The 17,345-nt window shown below is 42.5% G+C and overlaps 1 protein-coding gene across 3 annotated transcripts; it reads left to right on the forward strand.

Annotated features, from left to right (window-relative positions):
- Positions 1–758: 758 nt before the first annotated feature.
- F13B (coagulation factor XIII B chain) lies at positions 759–14,428 on the forward strand. 3 transcript variants are annotated; one of them, XM_083745350.1, is made up of 11 exons: positions 759–884; positions 2,650–2,850; positions 4,790–4,975; positions 6,851–7,027; positions 7,181–7,357; positions 8,018–8,197; positions 9,725–9,958; positions 11,255–11,461; positions 12,573–12,755; positions 13,444–13,654; positions 14,152–14,428. In XM_083745350.1, the coding sequence occupies exons 1-11, from the start codon at positions 821–823 to the stop codon at positions 14,153–14,155; spliced, it is 1,824 nt and encodes a 607-aa protein (XP_083601476.1). In that variant the 5' UTR covers positions 759–820; the 3' UTR covers positions 14,156–14,428. The 3 variants fall into 3 exon arrangements, with proteins under 3 accessions (XP_083601476.1, XP_083601478.1, XP_083601477.1); XM_083745351.1 differs by having other exon boundaries at positions 794–884; positions 2,654–2,850; XM_083745352.1 differs by lacking the exon at positions 2,650–2,850 and having other exon boundaries at positions 785–884.
- Positions 14,429–17,345: the final 2,917 nt, after the last annotated feature.

The following is a 17,345-nucleotide window of genomic DNA, read 5'->3' on the forward strand; positions in this document are numbered from 1 at the left end:
TTTTGTTTTGTTTTGATGTTCTTGGAGATTTGGGATATATAACTATTAAACCTAGCAAAACAGATTCAGTATCTGCATATGCATGTATTCCACAATGTGAATCTGAGCAATCTGCTGTGGAAAACAAGCTGAACCATATTAGTTGTAAGTGCTACCTTTCTCATTACTTTTATCCAAAATAGACAAAATACATAGTTTAGGATCCAAGATCATTTTTACCTACAAGTGTAGTATACTTGTTTCCAAAATTTCTGAACTTCAGCACAGCACTACTGCATATGCCAATAAGACCCCTGCTCCCTCCCAGCACAAAGGTGATCCTGATACTTTACCCATGATCCAGATGTACTGGGGTAAAATACCACCGATAAATGACTTATAAAGAGTTCTCCCTTATACTGGTAGAAATCAATCTTTCATTGCCCATCAACAAATCATTTTGCTTCTTTTTTCATTCTCTGGTCCCCTCTCTGAAACAGCATAGCTAAAGCAGCGACAATGAACCTGAGGCACTCCAGATGTTCTTGACTCCAACTCCCATTAACCCCAGCTAGACATGATGGGAGTTGTAGTCCACATTGGCCACCTATGGTTTCAGGTTTTAACTTCAGAGCCAGTTCTACCAGATGCATACCTGCCTATCAGGCAGGAATATTGTTGAGATGCCAAGGGAAGAGATAGGTACACACAGTTCTATTAAAAGAATAAACTTTAACACTGTGGAAACAACCAGGGGGGCTTTCCTGATAAATGAGTAACTAAATGTCCTGAGTAAATCACAAGCAGTTGGGATAATACAAGCTTGCAGGAACTACTCGAGATGGGATATAAGAACTGGATTTTCCCATTTACATTGGCTATATTGGGAGACTGTCTTGCAGAAGGTAAAAACACTGAATCCTTTGTTGCTATGGATGCTAAAAAAACCTGGCTTGTGTTATCTAAAAAGTGCTTTTCCACTTTGTAGAGGTGGTTGCAATTAGTATGTTTCAATAAATGCCCACAAATTATCAAAATGAACTGATTCAGTATATTTTAAAAAGTATAAAATCTGTATGTTCTCTTCCCTATTTTGTAATTTAAAATAACAAAAATCTATCAGTATAATAATGTGGGCCAATGTATATGTGCATGCACCATTCCAGTATACCAGTCTTCCCCAAGTTGGTGCCTTCCAAATGCTTTATGCTACAACTCGCTTCCAAGTAGCCTAGCTGTTGCTATAGAAGTCAAAAGCACCAGACCTTGAAATGTATGTTCTGGAGGAAATGGTGGAGAGCATGATTGAATGAAAATTACCAAGCATATAGATGGCTTGCTGGAGATGTTTTGCATGGCTTCTGCAAAGGTAAGGTGTTTTTTTTTTTTAAAAAAAAATAATTTAGTTTTACAGAAGGTAATGTTGAAGAGGCAGACACCAAGTGCAAAAATACAAACCCTGCTGACTGAAAGTCCAGAGGTAGAATTATTATCAATTTACGATGGGGTGGAAGGTTCACAGGCTATGAAGGACTTGCTCATAAATTTATTGACAGCTACACAAATTATTATAGCTAGGAAGTAGAAGGGGCAAGCAGAATATTAAATGGAAGAATGGTATAAAGAGGTGTGGGATATAGTTATTAACGATACATTAACATGTGCCATTAAGGTAAGACGGAATATGCAGAAGTGATTTTGAGGAGATATGGAGGGTTTTTGTAGAATTTGTACTATTAAAGCGGAAAGGGGTCAAACTCGCAAGAGTTTGGGAGGTTGGATAGTTACAATGGAGTGGTCTCGGTGGTGGGGTGCACACTTTTATTCTTATTTATTTATGGTTATTACTTTGTCAAAATAATTTTTTAAAAAAATAAATAAATGCAAACTCCAAATAAAAAGAAACACCCCGTTCCCTTCACACAAAGTTCTGAGTCAAACCTTTTTGTGATGATAGTGTCAATAAGCATGCAGCTGAAGGGTGATCCAGTTGAGAGTATGTGCTTGGATTTTTAAAAAATCCAACCACCATCTCAGAATGGCAGTGGTGCCCATCTGAGAGGTGCTGGGATTGAGTTCTGGTGAGTTCTGACTGAAAAAAAGCCCTCGTTCTGCGTGACTGGAATGTGTTGATACTTTTAACACCAGAAACATTTTATTATACAGTGGTACCTCTGGTTACATACTTAATTTGTTCCGGAGGTCCGTTCTTAACCTGAAGCACCACTTTAGCTAATGGGGCCTCCCACTGCTACCGCGCCGCCGCGCGATTTCTGTTCTTATCCTGAAGCAAAGTTCTTAACCTGAGGTAATATTTCTGGGTTAGCAGAGTCTATAACCTGAAGTGCATGTAACCTGAAGCGTATGTAATCCGAGGTACCACTGTAATTAAAAAAAGCTCACATCTGTGCAGGACGCGTAATCCAAATAAAATGCATCAGCCACTCTACTACTGAAATAGGCACATTTCAACCAAACAATTGGATAAAGCGGGCTTCCTTGGAGAGTGCCTTCCGAAAAAGGGCTCTTTTCTCAGTGGCTGCCTGCTGAATTTCAGATCGCTCCGCTCTGCAGTTAGGGGTACCTGAATTGAATTTGAACTCCACGTTGTTTCTTAAAGTGTGTTTGTATACTGAATAATTAACACCTCCCACTGAACATTTTTTCTAGGCAGGCTTTGTGACTTACCAAGCATAAAAAATGGAAATATTGCCCCATATTACTATAGTTTTAAAAACTATTACTTTCCAATGAAGCAAGATGAGAAGCTTTCCTATTTCTGTTTGCCTGGCTATACCACAGAAAGTGGAAGTCAAAATGGAAAGATCAACTGCACGATGAGAGGCTGGGCCCCAGTCCCTAAATGCTACCGTAAGTCAATGTGATTTGCCTTTCCAAATATAACAGATTTCTTTGCATGTAGCAGAGGTGGGGAACCGATGCCCCTTGGACCAATTTTGATCCATAAGGCTGTATTACCCTAGCCACTCCCACCTGTTAATCTGCTCAATGTCACTTGATGATATGCACACACCTGTGTGTTCCCTGTGGGGAATGTTCCAACAAAGATCCCTGCAGAGAGCAGGATTGAACCCTCCGCTCACCAGCTGGTGAGAAGGGAGTTCACTCCTGCTGGGTGCTGCTTCACCATTACGTTCTTGGGGAGGTTGCTCCATGCACACACACCATTTCGTGCATGCAAAGTAGCAGCTTCTGTGGAAATCCCCTTATGGAAAAGTGCAGTGTGCAAATCCTCAGCTCCACATCTGCAAAGGATTTCTGAATATAGTGTCAGGACCGTGCTGAGAAGGGCTGCACTGAGGAGGAATGGTGAGAGCCTTCCCCTCCCCCTGCTGCTCAGGATCCTGAATCTTCCCAGGAGCAGGAGGACAGTATAGATTTGGAACAGTGGTTTGCAGAGGGACATAGTTCAGAAGACCGGCGTTGGGAAGAACTGGGTGGTGAACAGCTAGGAGAAGAACTTGGGAGCACCTTCATTCCTAGAAATGGATTCTTTGTTGTCTCAGTGTGATCATTAACATTTCTAACTGGTAAGAGACTCCTTTTGCTTTGTTCTGCTTCGCTACAGTGGTGCCTCGCAAGATGAAATTAATCCGTTCCGTGAGGCTCTTTGTATAGCGGTTTTTTCGTCTTGCGAAGCAAGCCCATTGACAGCTTAGCGGATTAGCGCTATTAGCGGTTTAGCGGCTTTTAGCGGATCAGCTGATAAGCGGCTTATCAGCGGATCAGCTGATAAGCGGCTTAGGGCTTAGGAAAAGGGGGGAAAAAGGGGGGGAAACCCGCAGGAACTCGCAAGACATTTTCGTCTTGCAAAGCAAGCCCATAGGGAAATTCGTTTTGCGAAGCGCCTCCAAAACGGAAAACCCTTTCGTCTAGCGGGTTTTCCGTCTTGCGAGGCGTTCGTCTTGTGTGGCACCACTGTACTGCCAAAGGGGGGGAGGAAGAAATGAAGGCTAAGAAGAGAGGTGCTCAAAAGTGAAAAAAAGTTACATTTTTAAGTAGAGTTACTGTACACTTCAGAGAGACACGGGTGGCGCTGTGGGTTAAACCACTGAGCCTAGGGCTTGCCGATCAGAAGGTCGGCGGTTTGAATCCCCGCGACGGGGTGAGCTCCCATTGCTCGGTCCCTGCTCCTGCCAACCTAGCAGTTCGAAAGCACGTCAAAGTGCAAGTAGATAAATAGGTACCGCTCCGGCAGGAAGGTAAACGGCGTTTCCGTGCGCTGCTCTGGTTTGCCAGAAGCGGCTTAGTCATGCTGGCCACATGACCCGGAAGCTGTACGCCGGCTCCCTTGGCCAATAAAGCGAGATGAGCGGCACAACCCCAGAGTCTGTCACGACTGGACCTAATGGTCAGGGGTCCCTTTACCTTTACAGTACCCTTCATCTTCTTGTTTCCTATACTATATGATGCCCTGCTTGTGGCACCCAATCATCCTGGATACTAGGGGCGGCCTACCCATGAGGTCAAGGGAAGGGGGGAACTGCCTCAGATGGCAGGGTTCACTAAGGAAGCAAATCCCAATGTCAATCGTTCTCCCTCCCTTGTCCCTGATGTAGATCTTCCCTCACCCCTTCTCTGAATGATGCCGTTTGGCGGTCCACCTTGGGTGCCCAAATATATTGGGCCAGTTCTGCTGGGTACTGTAGCTTATGGAGCTATAGGCATGTTAAGATGAGTGCCTCCTGGTCATTTCCATCAGTACAAATTCTATGCCACCTAGATGTGTTAATGAAGGGATCGCCTAATGCTTTCTCCATGTTTTCATTCAACACACCTGATTGTTTAGAGAAATGTACCAAACCCACCTTGGAGAATGGTGTTTTCTCGGATACGAAAATGTCCTACAAAATCTGGGAGAGACTGCAATACAGTTGTAATTCAGGTTATCAGATTCCTGGAGGTCTCAGGGATAAAACTATACAGTGTCTTGAAGGTGGATGGTCAGCTCAGCCACAGTGTACAGAAACAACAGGTATGGCTTTAGATAATATTTCCCCTCCCACCCCACCTGAAGAGTTGTTCCTAAGGTTGAAAGCTATGTTCTCACCTGATGTATTTGGTGATCATCCAGCAGAGATAATTTCATGGGAATTTTTTTTTTTTTACCTTGGATAAGGAATCTTGTTTTTGTATGGCTATTTCAAGTGAATTTGTGGATGGGCACAAAACTAGTCTAGAACAAAACACTTTGGAAGCAGAATTCTCAAGAAAAGCCTTTTAGCTCTTGAATTTTCTTGGAGGGGAGCAGAACAGCTTACAAAGATGTGTCATTTGATAGCCCAGGCTTGCAATAAAAAAATACATTGCGCAAAAGGAAAAGAGATTGGAAGGGAGGAGGGAAGAAAAAGTAAACCCAGACACTAATTCTCAGTTACAGAGTTCTTATAAATGACTAGCTGGAATTAGTACCATTCAAGGAGAGAAGGGAAAATAGCTGCTGTTTGCACATCCGAGCTAAGTAACTGCAACCTGCTGCTTGGCATTTTCTAGATGACAATTGCTGGAAGGAGGAATCTGAAAGGGTTTGCTTCCCCTTGTTGCACCTGTGCAATACAACTAAACTGGAAAGACATTTAAAATTAACACTTTGTAAAATGTGCTTCTTAAATTGGTGGTGTTTGTAGGGGGCTGGGGCCTCAAACTGGGTATTTACGGCAACCAGGATGTTTTCCAGCATTATTGCGTCCAGTATTATTATTTTTTTCCATCACTGGGCTAGCTTGCCAGTAGAGGGAGCTGCCAGCCTGCTCTTTTCCCTCCATTGTCAGCAAAACCAAGCGACTGTCTCTAGCAATCTCCACTAGAAATATGGCAGAGAAAACAGGGGCATGTTCACTGCTGTATATGATTGGTAAGGTAATAAAAGCAAAAGTCCTTTTTAAATGAATTCGCTTTGCAAAAGGGGCTGTCCCGAAAAAGCAAGGGATCTTTTTTTGTTTTGTTTCATATGGTGATTGCAGCAAGGGTTAGGGGACACAAGATACCACAAATTGACAGAAATGTCACAATTTAAGACTGTAGTTCGATGTACACTTTGGCTGGATCTAGTCACATCAAAGAAGCGTTTCATTTTAAAACGTTGTAAACTTAAATAAAGGAAAACAGGTACAGAAAAACGTACTCCACATCACTGTCTAGTGGTACAATGTTATATCGCACATATAAATTGCTTTTTCTTTACCAGTCTAGCTGAGTCCTTTCTTACTTGACAGTAAGTCCCATTGAACTCAATAGGACTTACTTTTGGCTAAACATGCATAGGAGGAAGTTTAGATTTATATCTCTCTGGTCCTCCCAAAGGAGCCAAGGAGGGAATGGGAACGTAATGCATATGAGTGGTTGGTTTAAATGATGCAATCTGACAATTACGAATAAATTTACTTGATTTAGCCGCACAGTTTTGGGGAGCTAATGGGAATGTGTTTTTATACTGCATTTCCACCCAGTTGGGAGTCACTTACTTTGAGCTGATGTTAAATTTATGTTGTTCACCAGTATCAACTAACACAAGTAGGATTGCACTTTGCTTTCTACAGCCACAAATGGAAGCCTTGAGAATCAATCTGAGATCAGCTGAGACCAAGCTGATCCTATTGTGTTGCACCTGTTTTGTTTGTCTGCACACTCACCTGCCAGTTATACTTTGCTCCCAGATCATTCAGGGCCTGAAAAAAAGAATCCAAGATAAACCCACGAAATGTTTTGGTTTTGTATGCCTGCAATACAATATGCCTGGAATAGTGAATATATACTCCACCCCGCCCCTGCTTCCTTTCTTATTCCCAACGTCCATTTGGTAGCTCTGCCATTTCATGCTGAAGACATCAATCCACTTCTTGTTTTTAAGAGACGTGCTCAGCACCAGACCTGGTGCATGGCCGCTACCACACAGCCCAGAGAACGTTCAGCCGGAAGGAAAAGCTCAAATATGAATGTGATGACGGATATCGTACGGTGGGAGGCCACACAATGGAAGAAGCACATTGTGAACCTCAAGGCTGGTCCCTGACTCCCAAATGCACCAGTATGTTGAATTTCCAATGCTTCTTCTGCGACTGCCTTGGCTTTGCCTTGTACAACATTTGCTTGGGCTAAAGCAAAAGTTCAGGCAAAGGATCTGGCATTTTCAAAAATGGAAAATGGAAGCCTTGCTCTTTTTCATTCTTGCATTTCTTAGAATTGGGATGTTCGGCACTGAGTCCTGTCGAACACGGAGGCGTCAGTCCCAGCAAGGGAAGCTACGAAGAAGGAAATGTGGTTCAGTTCTTCTGCTTGGAAGGTTATTCATTAAAGGGGTCAGAATTAATTCAGTGCTATTACTTTGGCTGGTACCCAGAACCTCCAGTTTGTGAAGGTAATTCGTCATGACATTGGAGCTAGGGATTTTCTGTATTCTGCAAAGCAGGCATCCCCCACCTCTTTTAATCTCTGTCCCTCCATAATATCAGTACCACAGCCAATGATTTTCTTTTATATATGTTGAAAAATGGAAAGAATAAGCGTTACTGATGAAAAGACTTTGAATGTTTACATGTCTTTATGTAGCAGAGTTGTTTGGTTTTTGAACTGCTTGTTCTTCTGAAAACTGATGAATTTAATTTTCTGTTATTTGAAAGCCAGTTTGGCATCCTTTCTCGATTTTTGCTGTTCGAGGAGAAGGAGTGAGAGCTGCCTTTTATTGATTTGCTGAATTTAACGGAAGAGGAATGTGTACAAATAAACCCTGATTTTGTAAGCTGTTTTACCCTGATCTATGTTTAGAGCATAGCTGTCAACTTTTCCCTTTTCTTGCGAGGAATCCTATTTGGAATAAGGGAATTTCCCTTAAAAAAGGGAAACATTGATAGCTGTGGTTTAGAGACATGAGGAATCCTTTGTCCGGCTAATCATAAGTAGCTATTCTTACTGGGGAGGAGAGTTACTCTTCCAAACATACAATTCTGGGATTTCTAAAGGATTTTATGATGTTATAGAACCTAACCTGATTCTTTCCCCTCCTCCCATTTTTTACCAGAAAGAAGAAACAAGTGTCCTCCTCCGCCTCAGCCCCCTCATGCCAATGTGCTAACCAGTTTAAGAACCTTCCGCCACGGAGACACATTGCGTTTGGAGTGTGAGCATCCCTTTCAGATTGCAGGAGACGAAGAAATCCGATGTGAGAATGGCAGGTGGACTTCGCCTCCCAAATGCATCGGTCAGTTGTCTTGCGAAACTGGACACTGGGGATTTAAAAGATCTTTACATTTTGGAAGGTTGTCAATTTAGAGCTTTTGAGTACGGACCTAGAATTGGAGCTTCTCTCTTAGCACACACTCTGGAGAGCCAGTGTGGTGTAGTGGTTAAGAGTTGTGGACTCGTAATCTGGTGAACCGGGTTCACTTCCCCGCTCCTCCACATGCAGCTGCTGGGTGACCTTGGGCTAGTCACACTTCTCTGAAGTCTCTCAGCCTCACTCACCTCACAGAGTGTTTGTTGTGGGAGAGGAAGGAAAAGGAGAATGTTAGCAGCTTTGAGACTCCTTCAGGGGAGTGAAAGACGGGATATCAAATCCAAACTCCTCCTCCTCCTCTTTGCCCTAAATTATGCAGTGGACCAACAGGTGAATCTAGAGCCAATGATAAGCGGAACCCACCCAATGATGGGTTGTGAGGAAGAAGGCGGGCAGATGGGGGCAGGATGAGGGCAAACAGGATAATTCAGCTGTGCCTCATTTGTCTTGAAGGAGCAGCCTTTACAGTCCTATTAGGGATTGGCAAACATGCCTGCTTGGGTCCCTATCACTCTCACAAGTTTTTACCTGTAACTCTGTTCCATTTGTGCTGTAATCTTCCCAACATTTTAATGCATATTTAAACGTGCATTTTCAAAATACAAGTTTGATGCATTCTTAACTAAAGGAGCTAATAACCACCAGTATCACCTCTCTTTTCAAACCAGTCTAAGGTCCAATTTGTGGATAAGAAAGTGTTTTGTTTTGTTTTCAGATGGCACAAAAAACCCCCTCAAGTAAGTTAAATAAGCATATCTTGGATACCCTTCACATTCATCAACAGCTGAGAGAATGCCTATTTTTATCAAAAGGCTAAATTAATTCATGAATATCAAATGCTAAGGGTCTTTCTGTGTGAACTACGGAACTATGGATAAACCAGAATTTATTACTATTGTTGTTATTATGTATTTATTTATGCCCTGCCTTTTTTCCTAACAGGGAGTCAAGGAAGCTTACAGATAAAAATAAGAACAGCTAAAAACATAGGGAAAAACAATTAAACATTGATAGAATTTAAACTATATATACATAAAAAAATATATTAACAACAACAAAACTAAAGGAGCTACATTCTAACATTCAAAAAAGTACAAAATCTGGTGGATAGCTAAATGCCAATCAGCACGTTAGGCCAATAGGTGCAGATGAAACAGTGCCATGTAGGAATTCACAAATATCATAAATATCAGAATTGCCCTTTTCGGTGACAAGGAGTTTGGCTTGTAGCACCAGCACCCAGGAAGTTCCTTGTGGGTGAATTCTGAAATTCTCCACTGTCTCTCAGAACCTCACACAACTTAATCTTAATGCTCATTCAACATGACAAAGTGGAAACTGCAAAGATGCAGAAGGAAATTGAAATTGAGAGTGTCATTTGTATGATTATTTGATAAAATGCATGGATGCCAATGAAGAGACTTCTGTTTCCATTCCTTTTTTATTTTTCAGATGTTGGCAGGGCAGGAAGCACAGAAGGTCGTCACGGCTTACAAACTGAAGGGAGCTGCAGTTCCCTACCCATCGTTGAAAACAGTTTTATTTTTAATAACATCAATCCTTCACTGGCAAGCTACAAAACTGGTTCTGTAGTGGAATACAGATGTAAACCCTTCCATCTGATAGAAGGACCTAACACAATTCGCTGTGTCCAAGGAAACTGGACAACCCCCCCAGTTTGTTTAGGTAAGTACTGGAGGAGAATGTAGGAATTACTACAAGGTGCTCTCTGTGGGGCTACCTTTGAAGGTGACTCAGAAACTACAACTAATCCCGAAAGCGGCTGCCAGACCGTTGACTGGGAGAGGCTGCTGGGACTATATAATCAGTGCTTTTTTTCTTTAAAAAAAATGTTTACAGTAGAGGTACTCTCATTTTGACACAAGAAAATCACCATTTTATAGTTCAATTCGGTATACAGTATATGGACAAACATACAAAGATTCACAAAATGTTTAGGGGTATGCGTACCCCTATGTCCCCCCCAGAAAAAAGCACTGCATAAAACACTAGTCGTAAAGAATCTAAATTAGCTCCTAGTACATTTCCAAGCAGAATCCAAAGCATTGGTGCTGACCTTTTAAAGTCCTAAGCAGCTTTGGCCTTGTATACCTGAAGGAGCATCATTCAGCCCAGATACTGAGATTCCAGCGATTCCCTCACTGTGAAAAGTGAGGTTACAGGGATCCCAGCAGAAGGTCTTTTCGGTAGTGGCGCCCACCTTGTGGAATCCCCTCCCTTCAGATGTCAAGGAAATAAAAACTACCGTATTTTTTGCTCCATAAGATGCACTTTCCCCCTCTTAAAATCTAAGGGAAAATGTCTGTGCTTCTTATGGAGCGAATGTGTGCTCCCTGGGCCTGGAGGGAGGGGGACCCGGGCTTCCCCCGCCAGCCTGACAAGCTCCTGAGCGGCTCTGGGGTAGCCCGCGAAGCCACCGCAGGGGAGCGGGGAGCCTTCATCCCGCTGTCCTGGGGAGGCTTTGCGCGGCTATCCCTGGCTTTTGCGGGAGGTGGGGGAAGGGACAGAGCGAGGCTCTCTCACTTCCCCCACCTCCCGCAAAAGCCCCCAAGAGCCGCATATCTTTTTTCTTGAATACCCCCCCCCCCAAAAAAAAGTAGGTGCGCCTTATGGTCAGATGCACCTTATGGAGCAAAAAATACGGTATATGACTTTTAGAAGACATCTGAAGGCAAGGCGATATAGGGAAGTTTTTAACGTTTGATGTCTTACTGTGCTTTTATTTATTGTAAGCCGTGCAGAGTGCTGACCATCAGGCATGATTGTGTCAGTGTCTCTAGGGTGGAATAGTATGAGAAAAGCAGATCATATTGACTAGCAGCTTAGGATCCCCCCCCCCCCCCAGTATCAACATTCTGGGTCAGATAGGCTTTTATGTGAGGGAATAATTGGATGCCAGTTATTGTGTTCTTTGTTCCTGGTACTGTATAAGCCATTTGATTATTGACCTTTGCCCTGCAGAACCATGTTTGGTCAATGAAGAAAACATCAGAAATCATAACGTAGAAATGAAATGGAACCTGGAAGAAGAATTATATTTCCTACACGGAGACATTATTGAATTGGTGTGCAAGCCAGGATACGTTTTGCCACCATTGACTGGCGATGCTCAGTTGCTGGCACAGTGCAATCGGGGAGAGTTAAAATATCCCAAATGTGTTTCAAAAGGTAACACTACATTGAATTCCACCCATTATGTTTGATCTGCAGTTTTGTGCTCTATCAATTTGATTCCTATTTGCACAACACTCTTCCTCAGAGAAGCTCAGAATGGCACAACTGGGTTTTACTTTCCTAACAAACCCCTGTGTGGTAAATCAGTATGATACATAAAGATTTCTATAAGGTGCACCTGTAAACTTCCCTGAAAAAGGCATTTCAATCCAGATTTCACTACTCCAAGTCTCAGTGCATTTCCCACTATACCAGGGATGGCTAATCTACAGCACTCAGTCTGCTCCACAATACATTTTTTTGTGGCTCCCTCAAATCTCCCGCAAAGTATCTGTCTTTATTTATCTATATGACTGTTCCTATCTGTTCTCTACTGTAATATTCTGATGCCAAAACATTTTCATACCCTTTAAGCTACTCCAAATTTGTCCTAAAGGTGTTTTTTTTAATGAAACTAAAATTATTATTTTTAAAAAAGGAGATACGGATTGCTCTCATACACACCACACACCACTTCCCATTTTTTATTTTCTTTAAAAATATCGATTATTTTTTAAATTAAAAATGTATTTATTTATTTTACTGACCTCTCCTCTGAGATGCCAATATGCTTTTGTGCCTCCCCAGCCCCTAAAAATGTTTTTTTAAAAAAAGAAAAATTGGCCACTGTAACTTTGTCCTGCAGAGCCCAGAGGGTTGACAATTGGTCAGTGAGTCTACGGCCATACTACCCTGAACACGCCCAATCTTGTCTGATCTCAGAAGCTAAGCAGGGTCAGGCCTGGTTAGTACTTGGATGGGAGACAATCGGTCAGTGCAGCCCTTGACTACAAACGTTTAGCAACAATTTATGATATGATTCTTCCTCGTTTCTCATTAAACCTGACCAAGAGAGGAATTTTCTTTGCTGCTTTGCCCAGGAAAATCTGCTGTTTGGCACTGAATCGGAACAAACAGCAATTGGACACACACACTCCAAGATGTCTCCAAGAGTATTCCTTCAGAACTGGCTTGTGAGGAGAAGGCTGGTGCCACAAATTGGTCCTGCAAACTATTTTCTTAGGGTCACTTTCTTCTGTTTAAACACATTGCTCTCATTTTGCAGACCCAGATGAAAGCTGTGGCTCTCCACCTTCCATAAAAAATGGAGTCGTTATGGGCTTGTTGACAGCGGACTATGCTCATGGTTCATCAGTAGAGTATAGTTGCCATGAATACCATTTTTTGCAAGGTTCGAGGAAAGTGTCCTGTTCCATGGGTCATTGGACTACCCCACCAATTTGCATAGGTACTGTACAATGTTGCTATTTCCCCCCCCAGCATAGTGACAACTTGGAAAATGCCTTATTAACTTGATTCATTGCCTGCTGCTTCTGTCTGGTGTTGCTCAACTAATAAAGGCTGGGAAAAGCCAGCATTACTTGGTGTAAGGCTTTATAGAAGGGGACGGCTCATAGCTCAGGGAGGAGAGCATGCAGAAAGTAACTTATTGATTGCCGTTGACTAAAAAGGTAAAAGGTAAAGGATGCCTGGGCGGTTAAGTCCAGTCAAAGGTGACTATGGGATTGTGGTGCTCATCTCTTTTTCAGGCTGAGAGAGCTGGCGTTTGTCCACAGACAGCTTTCTGGGTCATGTGACCAGCAGGACTAAACCACTTCTGGCACCATTTACCTTCCTGCCACAGCAGTACCTATTTATCTGCTTGCACTGGCATGATTTCGAACTGCTAGGTTGGCAGGAGCTGGGACAGAGCAAAGGGAGCTCACTCCGTTGTGGGGATTCGAACCGCCGACCTTCTGACCGGCAAGCCCAAGAGGCTCAGTGGTTTAGACCACAGCACCACCCACATCCCTCTTGTTGACTAAAACTACAACTGACCACTTTAATGAATGTTGTAGTACACAGATCAGAAAAAAGCAAACATTTCTAATTAAAGTCGTGCCATGAGAATATTAACACTGCATTCATTTTCCAAGAGCCGTGCACCTTATCAGCAGAAGAGATGGCAAAGAATCACTTGGATCTAAGATGGAGTTTTGACAATCGACCGTATTTCCTACATGGAGAATTTGTTGAGTTTGTGTGCAAAGCATACTACTTCAGCTCACCTTCAAGTTCAGCATCTGATTTTAGAGCACAGTGTCAGAATGGACAACTGTTGTATCCACAATGTGTACGGATTAGGGGGTAAGCAATTGATGCCGCAATTGTGTAACGCTACCTTTTGAGTAAGCCCCCACTGAACTCTGTGAAACTTACTTTTGAGTACACCTACTTAGGATTGTATGATAAACTACCTGTGAACCATGGAAGAAATTCATTCATGCATATTTCAAACTCATTATACCAGGAAGTATATTTGGAAAAGTATATTTGGAAAGTGTATGTTAGCTTAGAAATATTGTACTTGAAGTGCTAGATCTTCATTTGTAGAAAGGATTCAACTTGGGGGTTCATTCAAGTCATACAATCTTTCAAGCGCCTAACTTGAGTACTCTCTGTGAGGATGGAATTGCTGCTTATAGATTTTCCCTAGCCTTTTTTTCTTAAGGGTTAGTGGAGCAAAATGGCTCTCCCTGTTGCATCTTTATGCCTCAAATCAAGTTTTGTTGGTAATAGCTGTTGTTGTTTACCATTTCTCTATTTAAAGTGACTTCAGGGTATTTTGGTTTCGTTTTTTTTAGGTAACAGAGAGCTGAATAAATAATGTTTGGTTGGCTCGTGGACTCTTTTCCATGTTGCAAGCTAATTGCCAATATGAACTTTGTATATCTGCTGTATATTTGCACAAGACTAATCGAGATAGCTGCTGATCTCAACTTAGAACATCATTTGGAGATGTTCATAAGACACCTATAATTTTATCAGGACATGTTACTTCTTGTTTATTGTTGCAAGAATTGTTTTCTCAAAATTTATCTGCTGTACCATGAGAATAAATAAAAACAGTATTAAAAAAAATCTAAGTTGTTTACATTTCAACAAAAATCAATATAGATTGATGCAAAGATACAAATTCCACATTTGATGCAACCACTGCTAATCATAATTATCATACACATTTTAAGTAATATAATTTAGCAATAAATGACCCAGAAATGCCTGGCAATACAGTATGGTGGCCTTCCTTGATGTTTTTGCCGTAGTGCAGAGCAAACATGGGATGAACTCTTTTGATTAAACATTGGGAAAGGTCAGGAGGAAAGCAAGATATTTATCTCCTTCCATGAAAAGTATGCCTCTAAAGTATTCTTGAATCAGAAGCCAGCCTAACTGAATTTGTGAGATTCTTACTGGCCTTGCAAACAAACAAACAAACACCTCAGCTAAGGATATTTCCTCACCTGAACTTTCAGGTGTAGTATTATTAATTCCCTCATCATCTGGCCTCTGAGAGATGCTGATTTTGGCTTTCTTTTTGGAGACCAGGGGATGGATTTTGCAGTTGCTACAGCACCTTGCAACAAGGCTGCACAGCATTTTCAGCCTAGGACAGAATAGGGGAAAGTTGAAAATCTGGGCTCTTGTGTCTTCATGTTCTATTACTGCAGTAAGCTTGGGGCAGCCCACACGTCCAGATCTAACTTTATTTTGTTGTCAGGAGCAGCAAGGAGTAGGACTCAGCAACACCATCTAGTCAAAACACCCTCCAAAACTTGGAGAGGGCCTTGTAATTATTCCCAGAAAGGAAAAGGAACAATGAATGCTCTCAGCATAGCCTTTTCAGCATAACCCAGCCATGACTGAGAAGGAATGGTCCTTTAGAGTTCTAACTCTTGATTGATAGTAATAGAACCAGAATAGAGAAACCACTAAGAAACCCTACTTACATTTTAAAATATCTCTCCACCTCTCCCTCCATTTTCCTATCTCATCCGTCTTATTCCCCACAAAGACTTGCGCCAGCCAGAGTTCCATGTAGGGAGTCATTCAAAGTCATATGGAGAATGTGTCATCAACATTTAAGCAACCCCGCTCAAAAATGGTCATTATTCCGCTTAATACAGATTTTTTGAAATATTCAGCAGACTAAGCCTTTTATTTTTATTTATTAAAAAGCTTTCAACACCCTTCAGTCAAAGGATTCCAGTGAAATGTCCAGGCATTGAAAAATACAATATAGGAAAACAATGTTTTATCCTTGAAATCTAAAAAAGTTTGAGGTGCAACAGTTGGAGGAGAAGAGAGACAATCCCTGAGCAAATAACAAATCATAACCTGGTGCTAGAAAGATTGTAGAGTACTTGTAGCCAACAGAACAGTCACATCTTCTGTATCTGTTTCACTAAACGAATTAACAGCTAAATGAATTGATGAAGTTTCTACAAAATGTTCCACATAATAACTGGGCATATCAGCAAAACTGGGCATATTAAGCAAACTGGCTGTGACTCCTTATGGACCAGCAGGCTCAGGGAAAAGCTCAAGATTTGCAGACGTTCAAAGAATCTTTGATGGGTGTGGGGAACACTTCAGTGGAAGGGGGGGTACCCAAAAACTGCCCAATGAAGACTGAAAATGCTCAGTGGTCACAGAAGGCTAACTGTCAGTTGGGATAAGAAAACTTATGCCAAATGGAATGGAGTATCCTGGAAAGAAAAGCAATTAAATAAGAAAGGGACTGTCTTGCAGAATCCAGAAGCACTTCACACTATATTTGCTGCAAGTCTCACTTGTCCTGTCTAATAATGATGGTGGTTGGTCAGATACTATCATGCGTTGCCCGAACTCTTGGTAAAAATGTCAATTTCTTCTTTTACCTTCCTAACATTATTGCTGATACTTCAACACTGGAAAAGCAGAAAAGGCTGGTAATAGCAGCAAGGGAGAAGAATGTCCCACTTTTCCTTAGGACGTCCCTATATTCATCAGAGAAATGTTGGAGGGTATGAAAGGTCCCTTCACTTCAGGAAGCAAGAAGTCTGCCATTGTATTTATTTAGTACAGTCATACCTTGTTTTTCAAACAGCTTAGTTCTCGAACGTTTTGGCTCCCGAATGCCGCAAACCAAGAAGTGACTGTTCCTGTTTGCAAACGTTCTTTGGAAGCCAAATGTCCGACGGGGCTTCCACGGCTTCCAATTGGCTTTCTGCAGCCAATCAGAAGCCGTGCTTTGGTTTCCAAACATTTTGAAAGTTGAGCAGACTTCTGGAACAGATCCTGCTTGACTTCCAAGGTACGACTTTACTAGGGGCTGCAACCTCTGCTCATGAAGCCCACCCACCCCTTTTCTAATTGCCTTCCCCCCCAGACCCCTCAATCTGGCTCTCAGAACTCTTCCCAAGCGACACTCCTCAATGATCCCTACTTTATACCTCAAAGATTACTGCCTAGTTGGGTTTGTCCTCAAATCCTATGATGGTCTTGATAATATGGAAGAGGGCAGAGGGGTATTTGCATGCTCCCACAGACGTGCAAATTAGTCTACTGTATAAATGTAAAAGGGACGCAGGTGGCGCTGTGGGTTAAAGCCTCAGCGCCTAGGACTTGCCGATCGAAAGGTCGGCGGTTCGAATCCCTGTGGCGGGGTGCGCTCCCGCTGCTCGGTCCCAGCGCCTGCCAACCTAGCAGTTCCAAAGCACCTCCGGGTGCAAGTAGATAAATAGGGACCGCTTACCAGCGGGAAGGTAAACGGCGTTTCCGTGTGCGGCTCTGGCTCGCCAGAGCAGCGATGTCACGCTGGCCACGTGACCCGGAAGTGTCTCCGGACAGCGCTGGCCCCTGGCCTCTTGAGTGAGATGGGCGCACAACCCCAGAGTCTGTCAAGACTGGCCCGTACGGGCAGGGGTACCTTTACCTTTACCTTTATAAATGTAAAAAAATAATTTTGTTGCTTCATCTGGTTTTGCCTTTGGGCCTGCCCACCTCCAGGTTATAT

The sequence above is a fragment of the Podarcis gaigeae genome (assembly GCF_964106915.1).
Source record: "Podarcis gaigeae genome assembly, chromosome: 6".
NCBI lineage: Eukaryota > Metazoa > Chordata > Lepidosauria > Squamata > Lacertidae > Podarcis > Podarcis gaigeae.